The 22,689-nt window shown below is 37.0% G+C and overlaps 1 protein-coding gene across 1 annotated transcript in view; it reads left to right on the top strand.

Moving 5' to 3' along the window:
* Window positions 1–22,689, top strand: part of LOC107040085 (alpha-mannosidase 2) — a 112,135-nt gene that overhangs the window by 46,980 nt on the left and 42,466 nt on the right. Inside the window, exon 3 of the mRNA XM_015260022.1 lies at window positions 14,454–14,546. Coding sequence (XP_015115508.1) covers window positions 14,454–14,546 — 93 coding nt within the window. The remainder of the gene's footprint in view (window positions 1–14,453; window positions 14,547–22,689) is intronic.

The raw sequence follows: 22,689 nt of genomic DNA, 5'->3' as shown, positions 1-22,689 counted from the left end.
TTCATCAGCAACTGATAAGCCTAAACCATGTTGCCACTTTTTAATTGTACAGTTTTTCAATTTTGTCTGCAAGTAAAGACAAAACTCAGCAATTGCAAATTTGCCTGCAAGTAAAAACAAAACTCAGCAACAAGATCCTTCGATTATCCATTAAAATTCAACGTCCAACCACATGTCGTCAAACATCAGCTGCTTTTAGGCATCCACTAAAGAAGCCAGAAAGGAAAAAGCTTACGTACCATCTGCTTACGGCACGAGATACTGATCCACCACCGCTGAAATACCACAAACTACGTTCATGATTTTTCCACCGTCCTTGGCTTCACCTCTCTCTCCGCGTTGTCATTAACAATTCCATCTGCTTCCCGAAGTGACCACCAACCACTGGTTGGATTGACCCAAAACGAGGTAACTGAGGCTCTCTGGCGGATATCAAACCGGAGGTGAAGAAGGGGCAGGACCGAACTAGCCCAGAGGAGCTTACCTTGCAAATCCCCAGGGGAGACTTACGAGCTTGGCAAAGGGAGCGGGAAGTAGAGAAGAAAAAAAGTGCATGAGAAGTTACACAGAGCCCGGGAACCCTAGGGTGCACTGTAATAACTCGAGGAATGCTGAATAAATAAATGAAATTGTTTCATTTGAATGGTGCATGAAGTTTGAATCTTTCATGTGCTTTTCAGGTGTTCACTTTTTATTAGTCTTCGTGACTTTGAAGGGGCTGAATTTGGATGAGTCTTGCTGGCGTGAAGGGAGTTGGGGGATCGGGAATGTCTGGCTTCATGTGAATTCAACGAAATTAGACGCTGGAGTTTGGTTATTGATTTGTGTGGGTGTGCAGATCTTAGTATAGTGACTCTCCCGAACACTTGGTTGATATTTGTAATACTTTTACAGAAAGTTCCGTCACGAATGGAAGTCTTTATGAAACATTTGAGGCTCTTCGTGAAAAGATTTCAAGGTTAGAAACGCAATGCATTTTTGGAAACTAATCGATGTAGGAGTCTGGTTATTGATTGGGATAGGTGCGCAGGCATGACATTGTAGACGAAGGTGATGACTGTTTCAAACACTTGTTTGCTATTTCCGCTACTTCTACTGAACCTTTCTTTATGAATTAGGATACGAGCGAAATCTTGGCAATTGTTCTGAATTACATGAACATTGATTATTGACTCGAGTGGGTATTCAGATATGACACGTTATGTGGGAAGAAAGTGGTAACTATTCCAAACGCTTGATTGCTGTTTCCGAAACTTCTACAGAATCTTCCTTCATATAAGTTAGGATAGGCGCAAAATCTTGGAAATTGTTCTTAATTACTTGAAGTATCATCCAACCCTTGAGATAAGGCAGACATTCCGCAAAAATCATTACTTTACGACCCATCTCAGACCAATGGGAGAAGCCGGACATTTTCACTTCCCTCCCACTGCGAATGGTATACACCAAGAAGCAAGCAATAATAAAACCTCATGAGAATTCACAAAGAGATGAATGAATAAATGAAATTGCGTTCATTTGAATAGCGCATGAAGTTTGAATCTTTCATGTGCTTTTCAGGTGTTCCCGTCTTTATTGGTCTTCGTGACTTTGAAGGGTTGGAATCTTGATAGGTATCCCTTCAGCACACACAGGGTTTGAGTAGTATGAAATGTCCGGCTTCATATAAATTCCTTCTCCTTTATTGCCCTTCTATTCCAGTATCGAATTTCGTTGTTGACGGTGCCGAACCCAACTCCAGGGTTATTGCACCACTTCGGTATGGATTCACTCTCAGTTTGAGACCCACTCAAGATATGGAGGAGAATAGGGAGAGGGGCTGATGTTGATGGAAGTTTCAGAGTTCTCCCGATAGTTCCACATCACGAATGTCCGGATGTATTGAAGGTCGTTGGTAAAGTCACTCAAGTTTTTGAACATGGATAGCACGTCCTGAAGTACTTCGAAGTTAGAAGGCATCAGTCGATTTGTACTAAACATTTCTGGAGAAAAAAAGGTGAAAGGGTGTTAACGTTTTCTGGGAAGAGAGGACGCTTGATATCTCAACTGGCTGGGTGATAATGAAATTCTAAGTTGCATCCTTAGCATCAAACTGTAATTATGCTAATAGAGGTGTGTAATCACGCGACACAGTCAACTTCTACAGTGGAATGGACCGTTAATTTCCCCTCTTCCGAGGAGATTGTGCAAGGTCCCGAGAAAACTCGAGGGAGTGATTCCGAGAGTGGATTTAGGAATATGGGGGATGTTTATGTCGTTTGTGTCTTGAGAGAGAGAGGGGGGTTCGCAATTTTGGGGGAGGCTGGTGGGTTCGTTGTGTTCAATATGGTAATCCTCAACTTTTAAGGAAAACTTTTTTGTTTTAGAAAGAACATTGAACGTATTTCAGAGCCTCAAGGTATTTCGTCATCGTAAATTATATAAGCTTCGAGGCACATTTCACTTTTTGAAGTATGTTTATTCATAATTTTTAAATTGTTAAGAAACATTTTAAAAATTGAAAATTTAAAATAATTTATAAATAATAAATTTTCCAGTCCGAAGATCTTATCTTTGAATCCATAAGAAATTTCTCCATCTCGTTGTGAAAAAAAAATATTTTCGAAAATTTAAACGATTCGCATTATTGACTTATAAGGAAAGGATGTTTAAAAAATGATTTATTCCAAATTTAGTTGGCGAAAGGTGCTAGGATATCTTTAATGATAAATTCGCAAAAGCTAAAACCAAATTAACAGAATCTTTATGTAGCAACATACACTGGATTTTTCCGTAGAGCGAGTGAGTTTACCCGTAAACCCATGGCAATATCTTTTTAACGCTCTTCGCTATAGTCAGTCCCACGCCCTCGAATGGCCGTAGTGAAGTACCCCTGATGTCGGGCTTCGTTGTTAAATGCCTCATCTCCACCTCTCCCACCGTAACCAACTAGCGGCCATTCCGGCAGGGTGGAGTAACAGGAAGTAACAAAAAATATATTCGTTCACCTAAAAATCATTGTACACGGAGAAAAAAATGCGATAATTTTTTTCCACACACTGAGGGAAAAACGACTCTCCAGGATAAAAAAATTGTGCCATAAACGTCTAAAGATTGTGGCAAATCAGACCATTCTTGCGATAGGAATGGATAGTTTTCCAAATTTTCTGCTTCTTAGTCATTATAGTCAGCATTTAGAGGGGTGAGTGGGACAAAATACTACACGGCGAGAAATTTTTAATAAAAATTATCCTACCGTTCTATAAAAGTGTATCATGAGTCATCGTTTTCTCATTTCTATCTCGAAAATTAGTAAAAAATAATATATGATGATCAAATTTTATTCTACGTTAGAGAAATTTTATCCGAAATTTCGATGGCAATTAAGCTTGATAAAAATTTCTGGGATTTGATACGGAAAATTGAGACGAAAACTTTTAACAGCGCACTGTTTATATTTTCTCAACCCCTATCTCCCACGTCGCGACTCATGATTCATCACTAGACGCTCGATATTTCGTGCTCTCAATTCCCCCCTAATCACGTTCGAACACAAATGAACTCCATTCCCCGAGAGAACTCAAGCCCTAAAAGGTAAAAAAGGCAGAAATTCTTGTAATGATAATTGTATTATTACAATGAGAACGAAATCTCCAATTCAATGAGAAGCGAGCAAACCGTTTCTCCCAGAAAGCGAATAATAAATTTTTCAAAGGAAAAATGCAAATCCCCATGTAAAAAAGGAAGTAGAACTGAAAGGACGTAATACCGCCATTTTGAATAGAAAATTTCCCTGCGAATGAAAGGCTCTTTGCACTGTTTTCGCCCATTTCGAGTAAAAGCGGCAACAGTAAACGAACAATTCCCCTCAACAGCTAAAAAACTTTAGTGTAACGATAAAATTCTTATGCGTCCGGTGCATATAACCCAATTCTAAATTTATGAAAAAGGACTGGAAGGACTGAAAGAAAAAAATAATGGCACTCGCGAATAACCCGATGAAAGTGTCCTCAGTGAGCACTCAAGTTCAAAGCCCTCAATAAAAAATAGAGGAATAAAAGTGGAATAGACGGTAGGTGGGATCTTTGGGTTTTAATGCCTTAGTGAGGATTCGCGAGTGCCGTTTACACGGCACAGAGAGAGAACGCTGGCCTTTTTTTTCCCTTCACAACTCTCATTCTCCCTTTTTTTTCAACACCCACTATCAACCCAGCACTACTCACCCTCTCCCTCCCGCCCCTTCCCTCTATTCTAGCGTACACTGGCAGTTTGATCTACCCCGCGGTGCGGCGGAATGCATTTCCATACATTTTCCGGCGTTACCCGTCGACATTGCGCCAGACTATAAATCATAGTGCCACTATGCTGCCCCCCTTTACCACCCTGACTCTCTTTCTCTCTTTCTCTCTCTTGCCCTTATCGTAGCGTCGTGCACGCGGTGTGGTTGCTCGTCTTTTGCTTGGGGAGAAAGAACCGGGAGGCGAGAAGACCGTCTAGGGAAACGGCTAATGGCGATTGAATTGCCATTCTGCGCGGAAAGCCCTTTAACGATGTTACGGGGACTTTTGGCGATGGTGAGGATGGTGTCATCGCGGGTAGCTAATTGGAAGATTTTGAAAATTAATGGACGGCGGCGGGTGTTGGTTTCCAGGTGGAAATTGCGAGTGATATTGGTTTATTAGTTGCGGGAATTGAACGGTTGAAAATTGTGGGTGAAATTTTGGGATACACTCTGAATGGTTTCATGAAGTGCCCGGTCCACGAAAATTTCGAGCAATTTCGTCATCGATCATTCACGATTTGATTGGAAATTCAGTGGACACGGTCAATTTCAGTTTAATTATTTCATGAAAATTTATAGAAATCAGAAAAATTTAGAAAATTTATTCTTGAAGTTTTAATTAGTTGACAATACAGCGTAATTTGGTACTGACTATTTATATTTTTGGCATTCCATTACATTTTCGTATGAAATACCACAAGAGCTTCCAAATTATCAGTTATTTTCCAATAGGTTCGTTGTAAACAGACGAAGGAGTCAAGTTATTCCGGTTTAAAAATCACGAGTGCGAAGCACGAGTCAAACGAAAATGAATATTCACTGCCAAATTCCCTTGAATTTTCAGGGAATTCCATTGAAATTTTTGGAATTCCTGGAATTTTTAAGAAATTCTGAGATTCTTCTCAATTTTCCTCATTTTCCATCAATTTTCCTGGAATAATTCAACTGAAATTTAATGTGCACAGATTTTCCATAAAATGATGAATTTTCAATAATAAAATTCGTTGAAATTTAAGCGAAAATGTTACTTATTAAAAATTGCCAAAATTCTAAAAATAATTCAAGAGAGTTTTAATTATATTAGAGGTTTTTAATATGGTTTTAATTTACAATTTAGGTCTTTAATTTTAGTTGGATCATTCCCGGAATAATTCAACTAAAATTTACAGTTTCCACGGATTTTTGCTTAAAGTTCTAAATTTTCAATAACAAAATTCGTTAAAATCTTAGTGAAAACGTTAGAAATTTCCAAGACTCTTATCAGAAATTTCAGTGGAAAATTATTTAACATTGCATTTCAATAACTACTCGATGTAAACCGGGAAGTTGATAAAAAAATTGCACAGTGTACTTGAATTTCGAAAGGTTGTTTGAAATTTTATGCCCGAATCAAACTGAAATTCTTTGGCGTACCTCTCACAACATCCGTTGAAACCATAGATTTTCATCGAAGTTCAACGACACTCGAATTAATTCCGGGAAATATCGCTGTCTACAGCCCTTTGAAGTTATGAATCGTTCATGCGCATAATTAATCCGCATTGCATTTCATGTCGATCATTTCAATGAGATTCAGCGAACATTCGTAAAATTAGAATTAACATGTTTCATTCACACAGGCATCTCCGCTTTCATTGTATTGACATTTCCACATATTCACTGCTGACAATATAAGTCGACAGAACTCTCCATTATCCCATACCCTTTCAATTAATTTGAATATCACTCAATGAAATTCAATTATTAAATCATTATCGTCGCTCTTTGATCGGCCAGAATTTCGTCGTATTTAATTCCTTTACGTGCATCATTTCATTTCAAAACATTGTATTATTCCATTTTCTATTCACATCACTATATTCTATACACGGAGTGAAAAGTTGGATAGAAATTATTTCCAAAACTGTGACAAATTTTACGATACGAGTGGTAATCGTGCGGTCAAGTAATTCAATGAAAAACACTAGTTTCTAGTGAACATCTTACCATTTTCTACACTGTTAAAAATTTTTGTCTGAAATTTCCGGTACACGTTTCAGAAATTTCTATCCTATTTAAGTTCCACTGAAATTAGCGGAAAAATCGGTGAGAACTGTGAATTGCAGTTACTTCATTCCGTGAACATTAATAAAAAACAAGAAAATTCCGATAAATATTTTCATGAATTATTAAATTTCACTGAATGTTCCCCCTAAATCTAGGATTTTTTCCCCCTAAATCGCGTTCAGTGTCACTACTTGGAAAATTAGTAGTCAACTGTCTACTATGAAATTTCATTTTTTTCTAACAGTGTAGGTAGAAAAATACATCTACACGGAGAGAAATATTCAATAAAAATTACGTATCTAGAGCGTTCGGTAGTTTTTATCTGAATTTCCTGTGAAAAATTACCATACCGTCACTTAAATTTTGTGAGTCGATTCCGTAATCGGTGAGCGAATTGCGAGTTCCGTAATTTTTACTGAATATTTCTCTCCGTGTATGGATGCAAAAATTATCCTCCGGTTTAGTAAAATGTCTCACACCAGCAGGGGATTGTTTATTTTGCACCCGTCTGTGAATTTTCATCAAACGGGTTCGATGAAAATCCTTCTCCGTTACGGAAGAATTATACGAAAAATTGGAGCAATTATTCACTGGGATAATTATTGACAGGGTAAATATTACAGTTTGGCTACAAATCACCCTCACGTTTAGTAAATTTTCCCGGGCCAGCGGAGTAAAATTCTTTCCGCATATTTTCTCCTATTTTACCTTTTCCCACAATCCCCACCTAAAGTGCGATTGGGTTCACCCCACTCCAGCCCCGAGAAGGCAAGCAATAGTATATTTCGCGTCGAGTGGCATTGGGGTTTGTAACGAGTGTGAGGTTGGCATGCTGAGCCGAAGGCCAGACGTGCCAATCACACGAGTCGAAAACCCCTGTGGCACTAGGCGCGAACGATATTTTTCCGTAGTGACTTTCACTTTTGCAAGTTCGGGGAAGGGTCAATACCAATCCCCGGACTGGGAGAAGCGCCGGTCAGTACGGAAAAAGCATTAATCAGATTTGCGCCTTACTTTTAAGACACAACCACAACTCTTCCCTGCGCACACTATAGCCTGCCATTTCCCCTAGAATAGGAGAAGGCCCCCATCCAAATATATACCAGTTGCCTTGATCCCCCGTCATCAATAATAATTTTCCAATATTGTAATTCTCCATTATCCATCATTAGATTTAATGTATTTATGTATTCGCCAACGGATTTGCGGACAGCGATGCGTTATGCGTCCCTTAATAATGATTCAGTGGAATGGATTATGGTGAAGTGGAATATAACGCTTCACTCGAGTGGTAGGAGGGAATCAGGAAACTCCAGTAAATCATGCCATCCAGATTTACTGGTGTCGTTTAGCTTCGGTATGTCGCATAGTGGCATAATAAGACAATTTGTGGGCAAGACGAGGTTGCCGAAGAACCGAGCCATACTTCCGCCCTCCTTGGCGGAGAATCGTGGCTATTAAACTTAAGTTTCGCACGGATTTTCGAATACAGAGGCTTCAACTCGGGAAGATTTGATGGAAATTTTTTTTCATCAGACGATCGATCGATACTGCGTTGAGTTATTAAGGGAAAATCGTGAAATTATGGGGGGTTTTTTTCTCTCGTTGGAGTCTATAGAAAAGTTTTTCGCAAGTTAGTTCTACTCGGGTCGAAGTCGTTATTCAAACATGACGTTGTTGATAAAATGTTGAGAAGAGGGAATTATACAGGCGTTTGGAATAAATGGAGGTGGAAATAGAGATTAAGTGGGAGGAGGTATTCCGGGGTTGAAGATATTTGAAGTTTCGTGATAACTCACTTTATGCCACGGCTGCGTCAGAAGTGCGACATTGCTTTGTTTTGCGTGCAATAGGTTGCGTAGTATGACCTTATGCATTGGGCAATTACGCGATGCGATGAGTAACGCCTAGGGCGATAAACAGGCGCCACCAACGCCGCTGGTGGCATGAATAGAGAACGTCGTGAGCACAACGCCATGACGAGAGCTGCAATACAGTACAAACGAATGTCTGAATTTCACACACCGTTTGTAGACATTTTTCAGACACTAAAAAACGTCTGAATAAAATGAAGATTTGTCTGAATTTTAAACATGACTTAAGATGTTAGACACCTGTTCGTCTGAAATTCAGACAAATTTTGATTTTATTCAGACATTTTTGAGTGTCTGAAAAATGTATAGAAAAGGTGTGCGGAATTCAAACATTCGTTTTTGATGTGAATGCCCAATGGCGTTGGTTACCAAAGAGTATTTTTTGGTAAAATAAAGTTTATTATGTTCAACAAATTGAAAGAAGTATTATATGAAACTTGTGGAAGCAGTTTTTTATCGTTCAAATAAAGTGAATTGTGTTAAAAATGAGACGATTGCATTTAAAAAATAATCCTGTCTCATTGGAATAGTTAGGCTTTTTCTCAATCAAAAATTATCAATAAATGGCATAAGAGAATTCTTTTCTATTCAAATAAACTTGATTATTGAGTTTGAATATGATTATGGGGTTTGAAAAATTATTATTTTTCAGTCAGTGATGGTTTGGTTTATTTTCAGTAGGAAGGGGGCTTCACCCACTCGACCCCTCCTCCAGGCTTTGCCCCCCTGGAGCCCGTTTTCCGCCCCTCCCTAAACGTTGTCGCACTTTTGACTTTAGTCTCGATATGAAATAGGATGTGATATTTTCAAAATTCAGGTGACAACCGGTTGGCTTAAGCGGTCTTCAGCAATTTTACAAATATAGAAATGGAATGATTTGGACCATCGCGATGAATTCCTCACCTTCAACTTCATTTCCACATTTATAAAATTGCTGAAGACTGCTTAGGCCAACCGGTTGTCATCTGAATTTTGAAAATAATTACAATGGTCAAAAAAACCTATTCAAAAAAGGATGTGATATTCGGACGATAAGCGGCAGGTGACAAACACACGAGTCCGATGAATGTGATACGGCGCATCAATGAGCATAGGAATTACAACATGAGCAAATCATTCATTGCAGTATGAAAATTTAACAGCTGATCAATTGAACCATGTGACTCTCATCGTATTGCTTTTTGCAATAAGAATGATTATAAACAATTAATTAGAAAAAGGAACATCGAATCGAATACAAAAAGAGTAATAATGAAAGGGCATCAAACATAAAATTCCCACGGGTTAACTTGAATGTCTGAAAGGATTATCATTCACTAATTACATTTCTGAAGTTGAGTCGAGATGGATTTCATACTTAAAACATGCCTCGTCCAATCAAGCCATTCCCTCAATATCTAATGCATATATATTTTTTTAAGGCCTTTCGAGTCCCCTTTTTTCGGGTCTCATTTCGGCACTCTATTCAACCCTATGCATGCGGCTGTGGATTCTACATTGCACCGCATTCGCCCTCCTATAGAACATATGAGTAGCATGGGAAACCACAGGAAACCCATGCCGGTACAGGCGGTTACTCTATTAGCAACCTCCCGCTCGCCGGAGCCTTTCGTTGAAAAATTCGGTTCCACGGGGAATCGAACTCACAACCTTTCGCACACTAGACTTGCGTCTAGCCCACTCGGCCACCGACGTCGGTGCATATTCATATTGAAACCCCCAAAGAGCAGAAATAAAATCGAATAAAGATCAAACAAATCCATTCATTCGATCAACTAACTCTCTCCTCAGCGTCCACACATGAGAATCGATATTCACCAGAACGAGTTCTCTATCATTTCCTGGAAAACTCGTGGGACAGGTCGGTCGTTAAAATTCATCATATACGTGATTTCCCCATTCTCATGGAATACTCGAATTTCTAATGCCTTCCGTTATACTCCAGATATCGCATGTTCCATCGGACGATTACGTTCGCAACTTGGTGAATTATTGGTGTCATTAAAATAACCAGGTCACAATGGGATTTACGATGATATGATCGTCTCTAATTGAAACAACTTGGAAATTGTATTATTCCATATTCCCTCAGTAGTTGTATTACTGTGTGAAATTCATGTTTTTTCTTCATCGAGTTGTATCGATACAGGAGATTTATTTCCCCGGTGTTTTCACCCACGTATTCCCCAAGGCAAGATTTGATATAAAGTCTATTACGATTTTACCTGCGAACATTCGATTCCCATTCACCTCCATGTGCATTTGGGAATAGAGTTCCATTGGGTACCACGTGCTTTGCATGTTTTTTAGATTTTTCGGAGCTGTATGAAGAGATGAGGGAAGGAATCAATAGGCAAAGGATGCACCAGGCCACAGTCGAAATCACATCTACACAGAGGAGGAACGATCTAATATTTTAAAACGAGTTTGTTGAGTTAAATAGATTATTTCAGTTTTTAGGTGGTCCCATTTCGTTCTTCTTCATTTCTGTGCGCCAAGCCTCATGGCCCTTTCAGCGTCGTACGATTTCTCGACATCACAACAAAAACGAATGTTTGAAGTTCACTCACCTTTTGTAGACATTTTTCAGGCACTAAAAAACGTCTGAATAAAATGAAAATGTGTCGAATTTCAGATAAACAGATGCCCAAGCATCTTAATTCATGTTTGAAATTCGGACAAATTTTCATTTTATTCCGACGTTTTTTAGTTTCTGAGAAATGTCTACAAAAGCTGTCTGAAATTCAGATATTCGTTTTTGTTGTGATGAAGTTTCCAATTCCCACCAATTCCCATTTGTCAAGACTTGAACTGAAATTGACAGATTCAATTTTTTTTCAAATGGGCGATTTTCAATTATAAAATTCTGTGAATTGTCGGTGGAATTACATGGAGAGAAAAGTTGAATAAAAAGTATTAGAAAATCATGGCAAACTTTACTATACAAAAGGGAATCTCTCAGCGAAATTAAAAAAATAATACAAAATTTCCTTTGCGAAGAATATGGAAACGGATGAAACTGAAATTTTACCGTACAGCGTTTGGTAAAAAATATCATTCTCAGTCGCAGAAAAATTCCTCCACATATATGAATGATTACGGAATATTGAGCAATCATTCACTTTCATGGCATAAATTTTGCATGATGCACATTTAGTCCATTTTCTTATCTCATTTTGGCTCCAATATCGACTGAAAAAGATCCAAAAATGGATTCCGCTCCACGATTAAATGACTTCTTTGGTAATTTTCCTCAAACTTTTTCTCCATCTAGAATTCCGTGCAGTGTCCATGGCTTCTTACCTCGATGGAAAAATTTCTTGGGTTAAGAAATCTTTTTTTTTAATGCCAGGAGATGAGATAATAATTGAAAATACTAAAAACTGCCTTCCTGATCTGATTCATTGCCTTTTTGATTTATTTTATTCCCTGAGAACCCATACTTCTCCATCCATCACTTCGCAATGCCTCCCACGCTGAGAAAAAAAAATAACTCAGTGAACGAAATTTGTGTTAGCCAAACAAAGACCCGAAATTTCCCCGCAAAATTTCCCTATAAATTCTTCTCTGAAGCATATTTGATAGCCAGACCTATATATTTTTTCTCAGTGCATTGATATTGATGTCTTACAAACCATGTTTTCCACCGAATGATAGAATAACCAATATTCCCTCCATGATTCCATCCATGCACGGGAGAGAAAGTCGATCAGTCGAGAGTCAGAAAAAGAGATATAGCCCCGTAATCCCAGCAGATGCGCTCTACCCTCATTGAAAGCATATATAGTCAACATGGATTACGCTCTACAACCTCTTTCTATCCGAACGTGATTTTTATTGCTCGAAAAAGCCGAAGTCGCTCTCCATGCATCCAAGCCTCCTCCCATAGAGGCTCGTTGAAGCGCAGGGGATCGATTCTGACAGTCTATTGTCTCACCATCACGGTCCTGGCGAGCCTCAGTACACGCATAAGTGGTGGACCGTGATCTACTCCTCTAACTGGAACATTAGGTGGCTGTCAAAAGTTGTTAGCGACTCTCGACAACGAATTTCCGATGGATTCGGCGTCCATTGTCCACTCTACTGTATTTCAAATCCATTATCAAATTTCACTGGTGGAGAGCATCATTACGAGCGTTACTGCCGCGCGCAAATTGCCGGGAAAGCTTTCAAAACTCTCCCGTAAATGGGGATACGGAGGATAACAAATTTTCGGACGCTCTTAGAAGCTTCCCAGAGTCAATTTCATACGAACTGGAATTAGACGTTAAATCTTCATGAGTTTGCGGGGGAAGTTAATGTTCTTGAAGTTAAGAAGGAGACTGGGGGATTGGACAGGCCAGAGTAATTACGCTTTTGAATTAAATCAAACTGTTCATTGAATCCAGATAAAGAATTGTTGCATGTTTACTAAATTCGTTTTTTTGACGATCTTAGCAATTATTTGGTTTCTAATTGATGAATACGGAAAAAATATAGTGGAATTGAGTATATTTTATTATACCAGAATCAATTATATGCATAAACCTGATTCAAGTATATTTTCTACTCGAATGAGGGATGGGTGTTTCAATTCGACAATTCGATGATTATTTCGTATCAGCCCGGATTGTACACTATTAACGAATGAACATTTGGTGAGACCGAATAGACCCTAACCTCCAACCAAGATTCATTCATTAACAATCACTAATCCAGTCTATCAATGTACCAAGCGCTCTCAAGTGTAATGTAAGGGTCAAAAAGTGGAGGTTAAAAAATGAGGGTCAGAACATTAGAGTCAAAAACTGAGGGCCTGAATGTAAAGGTGAAGAAATGAGGGTCAGAATGTTAGGGTTAAAAAGAGGGTCAGAATATTAGGATGAAAAAATTTAGGCCAGAATATAAAAGGAAAAAAAGTGGGTGTCAGGGAATGAGGGTCATATAAGGGCTAAAAATGGTGATCAAGCATAATATATGATTTATATTTAGACCCTCATTGACTGACATCCACTTTTTTTACTTTTATATTCTGACATGTAGTGCCTGACCCTTATGTTACCATTAAGGCGGCTTACTACTACCCGGATTGATCCAAAAGAATCATCTTTGAATTTAAATACCCACGCGCCAATTGAGTATAAAATATATTTGATTCAAGTATATTTTAAACCTGATCAGTTCAATGTAAGGAATGATGAGGTAGTCTCATGAGGTAGTTTTTCTAGAATTCTTTCCGATTTCGGTCGGACGACTGTTGATGTTATATTGCAAAAAAATCGATCGCATACAAAATTAGGTACTTCCAGTGCTCACTTGCAATTATTCAGAAAATTTGCATAAAATTATATATGGGCTCCGTAACGATCCAAATTCAAGCTGAATGTCTGATACGATCGTAATCGAATCGTAACATTTCTGAGTATGAATTATTTACATATCAATTTGAATAGGTTATCATTTGAGTTTAAACAACTCATCTCTTGAACTTCCAATGCATATTTACATTGATAATAACACCAAAAATGGGAAGACAATTGAATGAAGACGAAACGAATTCATGCATTTTCGTCGATAGATAATTTTAAGCTTGTTAAAATATAAAATATTTAACACAGTAAATGGATTCGAAGAGCAGACGACTGAACCGATATTACAGAAGAAGCAATCAGCTTTAAAATTTGAGATATTTTTAATCCTCCTTATAGAACACAACAAATGAAGCAGAATGCCTGAAATAATCATAATTGAATCTTAACATTTCTGAGTTTGAATTATTTTAATTTTCATGTTTGAAACATCAATTTGAATAGGACATCATTTGAGTTCAAACGACTCATCTCCTGAATTTGCAACGCATAATTATATTAATAATAACCCCAAAAAACGAGAGAAAATCGAATAAAAATAAAACAAATTCATGCATTTGATCAGATGGTAGAGAATGTCGCATCGTGTCATGAGACAGATTTTCAACTTTGAAAAATCTTTCAATATTTCATGATTATCTGCCAAAATATTTCAATTAGTCAAATCAGTAAACGGATTCGCAGAGCAGATGACTGAACTCATATCACAGAAAAAACAATCAGCGTTAAAAATTCAGGTGCTTCACCCTTCACGTACAATTATTCATAAACATGAATTCTCATTCCGATCTTATCCAATGTTTTCGCCAAAGTAGAACACCTGCAGAATGCAATTACAGAGATATTGTTCCCGACGGACTATGGCCCCAAGTATTTGATGAGATTCGCCAGATGATTAATTGGCATCTTGCTTTTGTATTACAGCCGTCTTGGATGAGAAGCCGGGAGTACTGGGACGACAGCTTCGAAGCTAGGTACGCCGAGCTGAGAAAGGATCCCAAAAGACCCCCCCTCAAGGTAATTAATTATCTCAGTGATGACAGTTTTATTTGTATCAAATGTCACGGTTTGTTGTAGCCATCAATTAATTACATTTCTGAAATTCCGGATTATTCTTCTTTAATGTGACTTTATCGAACAGGCGATACTCCCGAGCTAACAATTAAGGTCACCGGGAAAACTTTACGACTAATATGAGATGATAATTTATTTATTATTAATTAGGAAGAAATTGAAATATTCATTAATGTTTTTCTGATAAATAGCTTGGTTTAATTCAAGATTTATATAATTTACAATTAGATTTATTATTTGAATTCGATTTAATTTTGTTATTATTCTTTAGTTATTTTAAATATAATTTGAGGCATTATTTGATGAAAGAAACGACGATATTTGTTATTTTAAGTTTGGATTTTCTGTGAAAAGTAATACGATAAATTGATTTAATAAAAATAATCGTTTAGAAATGCAATGACGCGGAATAAAGGTTGGATATAAATTTGAGTTGAATTGAGGTTAATTCACTTGAGTATTTACCGAGACCGAGGAGTGAGTTTTAATTTTGGATAGATTGAATGTCCTTTACCCTTTGCGTATTGCTACGACAGTTTTCAGGCAGTACACCCGGCTACACTCTTAGAAATTTATTTAATTTCTAGAAAAAGGTTGCAATTGCATTCTTAGTGTTATGGGTTTCAATTCAATTTAGGGCCACATCATTCATGAAAGTTGCCATTCATCTTGAAAATTCAATACAATTGAGTTTTTCGTGGTAAACTATTATTGATATTTCAAGGACATCTTGAATTGTAGACCTCATTATGAAAATTGAATATCAAATTCAATCGAATTATCAATAAATTGAGAATTTCGTAAAATAATTCCATGAATTTTAATTATTTCCAATAATTTTATCGTTGTATGGAGCTGGAATCTATAATTTCATTGAATATTCGAAGAAGTTACCTGATTTTTTATTAACAAAATGGAGATAAATGTCATGCAAATTTAGTGTTGTTAAAAATTTCAAGTTTTTTTATTTGAAAATACTCAAACGTAACATTTTGTGTTGATATTTGATGGCTTTAGAACGACAGATCCATGATATTTGTTGGAAATTAACATTTTTGAATATTTCTTTAATAATTTCAAGATAATTAATTAAATATCCTGTTCCACGACGAAACAGTGGCCATATTTTGCTCGCAGTTGGGCTCTTGTGTTTTTAATGCTTCTCGGAAAATGAAGTGACTGTTGCACATGCTGCAACAGTGATATCCAAGGTAACAAGTAGAAAAACACCCGGTGAATAAAAGTGCTGTGGGACAACGTCGTTGTCCCTCTGAAACTGGAACGATAAATATTTCTACGAGTTTACTCGGGAGTTTCGCCTTTCGTTGCAGTAACGCTGGAGATTCGAAAACTGTCCTTTAGTTTTCTCTCACCCCAGCCCCCCCCCCCTTTAGCCCCTCCCTCCGCCCCTTCCCTTTTAACCGTGTTCCATGTTGGATAAATTGTCAGACAACTTTTCTACTTCTTTGGAATTAATCAACGTCTGTGCAACGAGAAATAAGTTTCCAGCTGCAAACATCTAATTTTAGAAGTTTGTGATTATTCATGCGATGGAGCTAAAAGGAAATAGTGAAATTACGAAATAAATATTTTTTAAGCAACAGATTTCAAGAGATGTTGCAGAAAATGAGAGATATATTTATGTAATTACTATTTTGCCTCATTATCATTAGCTTATTTGAAGAGTGTAAATGTCTCAAATTGTTACCTCCACGGAGACCAAAGTCAAAGAAAAATTACAAAACAAAAAAAAGCTTTTTCAGTTTTCACTTTTTCTACATACTTTTGAGAGTTCTGAATAGCCCATCGCTTAAATAATTGGAATCAATGTTCACCCGGTTAAAAAAATCGATTTTGGTGACAGTCGATTTTCCCCCTGGAAAAACGAAAAATCTGACCCTTTGAAAATCTGAAAAAAAAAACTTTTTCAGTTTTCACTTTTTCCACGTACTTTTGAAAGTTCTGAATAGCCCGTCGCGGAAATAATGGGAATAAACGTTCACCCGGCTAAAAAATTCGATTTTGGCGAAAGTCGACTTTCACCCTGACCCTTGACCCACGTGAAAATGAAAATTTTTCTTTCGTCGTTTCTGTCACCTCCGAGGGTTTCATTGGCATCATGGGGTCAATTAATACAGAATCAACGTTCACGATTTTTATTTAAATACCGCCTGCAATCGGAGAGATGAGGGTGGCTAAAATATATTCTGCAGCCCTCTCTCCTAGTTGGCTACAAATTTCAACCTTCCACATACATGCCTTCCCCTCCACCCCCTCGTAAAATCCACCTCTCCGAACCCCTTCGACGCGCAGCGTCCTCGTGAACGCTCCGGAAAAATTCCGTGACAGCTCCGTAAAGTTTCCTACAACCACATTTCGCTCCGGAATTACGGAAAAAAGATGTCATTTTTATTGAATATTTCTCTCCGTGCATAGATTACAAATCCCATCGACAATTGCCGCACCGTCGATTATGACTAATATTCTCAGCAATAAAAATGGTAACAAACTGCTTACAAAAAAAGCGATAAAATCACAATATCTCCGGAATTCAATTCACTCAATCATTCGGATAGTACAACATTAACAAAGTGTCCCCCGATAATCTTCTACCCTTGTTCCCCGACAGACTCAACTAATTCATCCATTCACTCTCCAATAAACATAATCAAAACCACTCAATCTACCTGGCGACCCGACATTTCGTCGCGATAAAACAATTAGAGACCTAGAAAAAGGTGATTGTGAAATCTTTTGTGTACAATTTGATGGCGATAGCATCTGATCACTGGTACTCAACTTAAATCGCATATTGCCATTTGCCACGCGCCACTAACTCACTTCTTTCACCGGCGCTCAACGCTCTTGTCCTCGTAATTTTCATACCTCACGACTCTCGATGCTCCGCGTTATGGACACGCTCAGGGATTACGAGATAGCTCTCGTGTTGGATCGATGTTTACGACTTTGTATCAGAGAAAAGCGATCGTGCTATTTTCCAAAATATATTATCGATTCGGCGAAGATATTTCGGAAGATGTGCTTTTATAAAAAAAATCATCTACAGAGAAAAAATTTGGATTAAAATTATCTACAGCAGGGATAGCCAAATTTGTAATATTTTATTACGGTTAATATTGTAGCCCCTAATTAGATAACATCACTCTTGAAATTTTTTGAGTACTTAAGTATCATCAATTCAAATATTCCAAATTTCAAATAATTTTATCAATCAATAATTTGAGGTAGGAAGATTGACGATTACTTGTGTAATCGAAAATCCACTTTCAAGAAATTTGAATTATTCTCTTAGTAGTAAATTTACAGTTTCATATTAAAAAATTTTAAATATATCATTATTCGTATAAAATCAGATTATTAATATTATATTATTTGAAAAATTGAATCAACATATAAACCTTCAATAATGTAAGTTTGTCCGAAAGATGAGAACAATTCCTTCATGTCAAGAAAACGAGTTCTCAAATCAATTGAAGTGGTTTTTGCATTAAAATATTTTAGAATGGAGGCTAGAAAACTATTAAATGAATTAATTCAATTTTACTTCGTTTCACAAATTGCTTTCTTGTCACCAAGAAAGTGTCCTCGTCTTTAGGACAAGTACAAAATTACTTTACGAAAGTTTTTATTTTCTTAGTGCAAGATATTTTACCCTTGAAAATTTTCAAGTCAGAAGTTTCTTGATATAAGTAAAGACGCATTTCTCAAAAACCTTTGTTTTTATGAGTGTAAAATGAAAATTTGTCGGAATTTCAGATGAGCAGGTGCCCAAACATCTTAATTCATGTTTAAAATTTGGACAAATTTTCATTTTATTCAGACGTTTTTTATTGTCTGCTAAAGGTGTGTGAAATTCAGACATTGGTTTTTGCTGTGCTCCCATCGCATGGATATCAGGAAAAAATCCTGGCGTCGCAGGGCTCTCTGCATTTGCTTTTTCTCCATTTGTCTTCACTCCCAATAAATATCAGAACCCCTCCAATATCTCTTGTAAACCCGTAAAACCTCGGCGAAACAATTGAATTTCCATCATTCTAACCCAACAACCGTAGAATCTCTTAATCTCCCCCCGAAAACAATACAAATACGTGTTCCACAGTGTGGACACGACGATCAGCTCGCAAGTACTCGAAAGTTGAATACATTTTTCAGTGATAAATTCTCCATCCCACCGTTTTCATCTCAAAACACCAGAGAACAAATGCCTCGGCAAACTAAACTCCGTAAACTCTCTAGTAACATTAAAATAACCTGAATTCCTTGCACACACTGTGAACATCTCTTTCACTTCGACTCTGTAATTTCTTCTCACCCATTTAAATGCTCGAGTTTCTGGGGGTAAAAGTATTCACAAGCATTTCGCCTCTGTTGTTGAAATGGGATCCTGGTTTTGTTTCGTCGTTTGCTCCGGGGATAAAGACGCGAGTCCCCGGGATAAGTCTGCGAAAGAGGTACTGAGCTTATCTAAATCAAATCCTAATCCTCGAGGCTGCCTGACTCGTCTGGTTGACAGGAATTCTCCCTCAACTGTAGTTACGGGTTGCGTGTCGTTTTTTGAATTTACATTTTCCATTTTTCTTGGAATTTTTTTCAACACAGGAAAAAAAAATTTGATATTTCGGGGACATGTCACTGATGTCCAGTGACATCTTCATTCATTTTTAGTAACATTATCCATAATTCTCAAACTAATGTCACTGATTTTTTACATTGGTTCAAGTCGTTTTTTACTGTTGGCTATTAGTTTTCAATCAATATCTCGAAAGGTAAGAGGGATAGCAAAATTTTTGTCATAACCTTTTTTATAGCTCTCAATTCGCTCAACAAAAAAGGTTATTATGAAAATTGCGTTATCTGCCTTAGATTCGGAGATATTTCTCGAAACCTGAGCTAAGAGCTGAGACGACTTTGACTAAATCAGTCACAATTGCCTCGAAAATGAGTGACCTGTCGCTGAAAATCAAATAAATTTTTTTCTCTGTTAAATTCTTGAAAATTTGGGAAAAAATTCATTCTTTACGCGAATGAAACAATTTCAATAGGACTCTCGTAGAGTCGAAGAAGTCTTTATTAATTACCTGAGAGTTATTTTTCAAGAATTTTCATCAACGCCAGATAAATTTGCACCATAATGTTCTAAATATCTTCAAAACAGGAAATTTTATGCAAAAATGTCTGAAAGGTTATTTAAAATTTTTCTAGTCATTTCAATGAAAAATGTTTGCATTCGGTAAAGTAAATAATCAATCAATTCCAGATAAATTCTTTATTTAAAATGAGAAAACATCTATTCGCATTTAAAAAACTATGTGATGTGTTTATTTGAATCAAATAAATCGTTCGTTCGATTTTAATAGCGGATTTATGTTATTCAAATAGACATTACCCAATGCAAAGAAACTATTTTTCAATGTGTGTAAATAAAAATCAAGTTTACATTTGCATTAAAGCGATCCCATGAGTTCTATCAGTGAAGCCATTTATTTCATTCGAACAAAATTTATTCAGTGCAAATAAACTATTACTCTCCCCATTTTTTTAACTGTAAAATGGTCCGGACCTTATTTTCCCGGTTGTCACGGCTTTCGTCTGCCCAATAATGAATTATCTACTTGATTCCAGCAGAAAAACCTCCACCACTAAGTCCACAAAATTTTGTCAATCCAAGAGCACTCATTCATGCTCTCATAAAGAATAAACCAAATAATAAATAAACCTATAAATTTTAAATTTCAAATACTGCCCCATTCCCCTTGTCATCGATTTTATTTTATAAAAAATAGAACACGATTTTATGACACCATAAATCTCTGAGAAAAATAAAAGATTACCAAATGTCAGCTATCCCATTTCAAGAGACATTTATTTTTAAATAATCGGTGCATAAAAACATTTACGAGTATTTTATTTCTAGTAAAACTAGAGAAAAATCGACGAGAAGGAAAACCGAATTTTCATTTGCTGACAGGTATTCATTTAAGGCGTTTCGTGTAAAAAGTCAAAATAATGAAAAAAAAAGTTTGAAAATTCATGGGAGAAATGTCTGAGGATGCTGCATCTTTGAGAATTCATGCACATTTTTTTCAGATCTTAGTCTCAAGAAAAAAAAAAATTAAGGCCCGGGTGTACTATCTTTCTAACGTTATCTCGATGTTTTTTTTCATCTTCCGTCATCTGAAATTGTCAATTGAGTCCTGCATCATGCAGATGTTTTGAAAAATTATGAATGAATAATTTTAAAAAAGTAGAGCATTTTTAATTTATATTCAGAATAAGTTGAATAACAAGAAATTGAAAAATGTATCTGATTTACGGTGACAAATGGCGGCCTGTCATCCAATATCATGCAGGGGGAAAACTGATTTCGCAAATCTTTTCTCACACTGCACAGAGACATTTATTACGAAAAAGGCTCTTTGAAAAAAGTTGTAATATTTTAGAGAATTTTTTAATCACACTTTTATCACATAAAAATGGCAGATGACTAAATAACAGTGTTTTGAAAATTGGGATATTAATAGATATTTTGCCACAGCGAATCAGATATTTCTAATTTTCACTTTTTTCAACGAATGCTGAATCTCAATTAAAAACACTCTTTGAAGAAGTTCAGAATTTTTTCTATTTTTTGTTTATCATTCTATCATAATTTTTGGGAATTTCTACCTGATATACCACTCAATTGACAATTTCGGATTACGACAGATAAAAAAAATCCAGATAACATTCGAAAGATAGTCCACCCGGGCCTTAAATTTGGATGTTTTTGTGAGCCCAGCTCCAGCTATAACCTCCGAGGTTACTCCACTCTTAATTAGGACAATTTCCTTGGCACCCATAAAACTAATGAACTATTGAGGAAAAACTGGTAGGGGATAAATCAAATCTGTCTTGAGAACACGTATAAGTTTCAGATTTTTTTCAGATTTCATAAGAAAGTTATTCAAACAAATGATTCGGAAAATTATGAGTTTCGGGACAATTACACCCTCACGCGCGGGCGCGCGTGAAAAAATCCGTGATTTTTTCACATCTAATGAAAGAAAAATCAGATTTTAATCCTTGATTACAATGGAAATGTTGATTTTCACATAAGACACTGGATGAAATCCTGATTTTTAAACATTTCTTCTTTGAAAAACCAAAACGATAATTCAATTGAGAAAAAAATTAGAATTCCGAATCTAATCGAGTTTTCTGCCATTTTTTTGTAGTTTTCAATAATCTTTGAATTTACTATAAGGGTAGAGCTACTTTAAATATTATAGCTACTTGAAAATTCCAAAATTTAGTGCTCAGCGATTGAATCAGGGCTCGAGAACGATAAGACTCCCCTTCCGTTTCACCCCCGCAGTGATCAACACACGAAACACCTTAATAAACTCCGAGACTATTCCATTAGTGGTCATCGTTGCGCAAATGGACTGTTCACCCTCCGTTAATCTCCTCCGAAAATCATTCCCATGCCTGAAGTAATAATTCCCCCGTTGAAAAATTTTCATAAGCCCTCTTTTGCATTGACTGGACGAGCCAGAGAGATTGGAGCTGTCCGCAGAAGCGCCCGTGAAAGCATTGATAGGCAGTGAGAGAGTTTCTGGGGATAGAGAATGGTCGCTCATCATGGCATTGTCATCGGACGTACAATGGACGGGCGCCGTTGGGCCAAAACACACCATGACAATGCAACTGGGGTACTTCGTCCAAGGGGCGGAGGAGGGATAGCGGGGTGAACAGGGCCAGAGAATCGTAGATCGCGAATTTAGAGCGCACTGCGATGGGATTCCAGCATCACCTACACCACAAGCCTCCAGTGATGGCATTGGGCGCTTTGGGGATAGCAACCACCAATAATCGTGACTTGAATTCACAATATCGCCATTCGTGCAGCTGCAAACTCATCGTACTTTCGGCTCTTTCGAGGATGATGGAAGCGGTGCTTCGTGGGGTCTAGTAGAATTTGGAATAATGGGTGGATTATGATTTATGGGTATTATTGAGGGATTTGGGAGAGGGATTAGCGAGATTTGATGGTAGAGTACTTTTTGATGATTGGGATAGGTATTAG

Source organism: Diachasma alloeum, unplaced genomic scaffold (assembly GCF_001412515.2).
Source record: "Diachasma alloeum isolate Michigan unplaced genomic scaffold, Dall2.0 Dall_scaffold_00316, whole genome shotgun sequence".
NCBI lineage: Eukaryota > Metazoa > Arthropoda > Insecta > Hymenoptera > Braconidae > Diachasma > Diachasma alloeum.
Note: the sequence above shows the minus strand (reverse complement) of the source record. Positions and strands in the feature narration are given on the sequence as shown.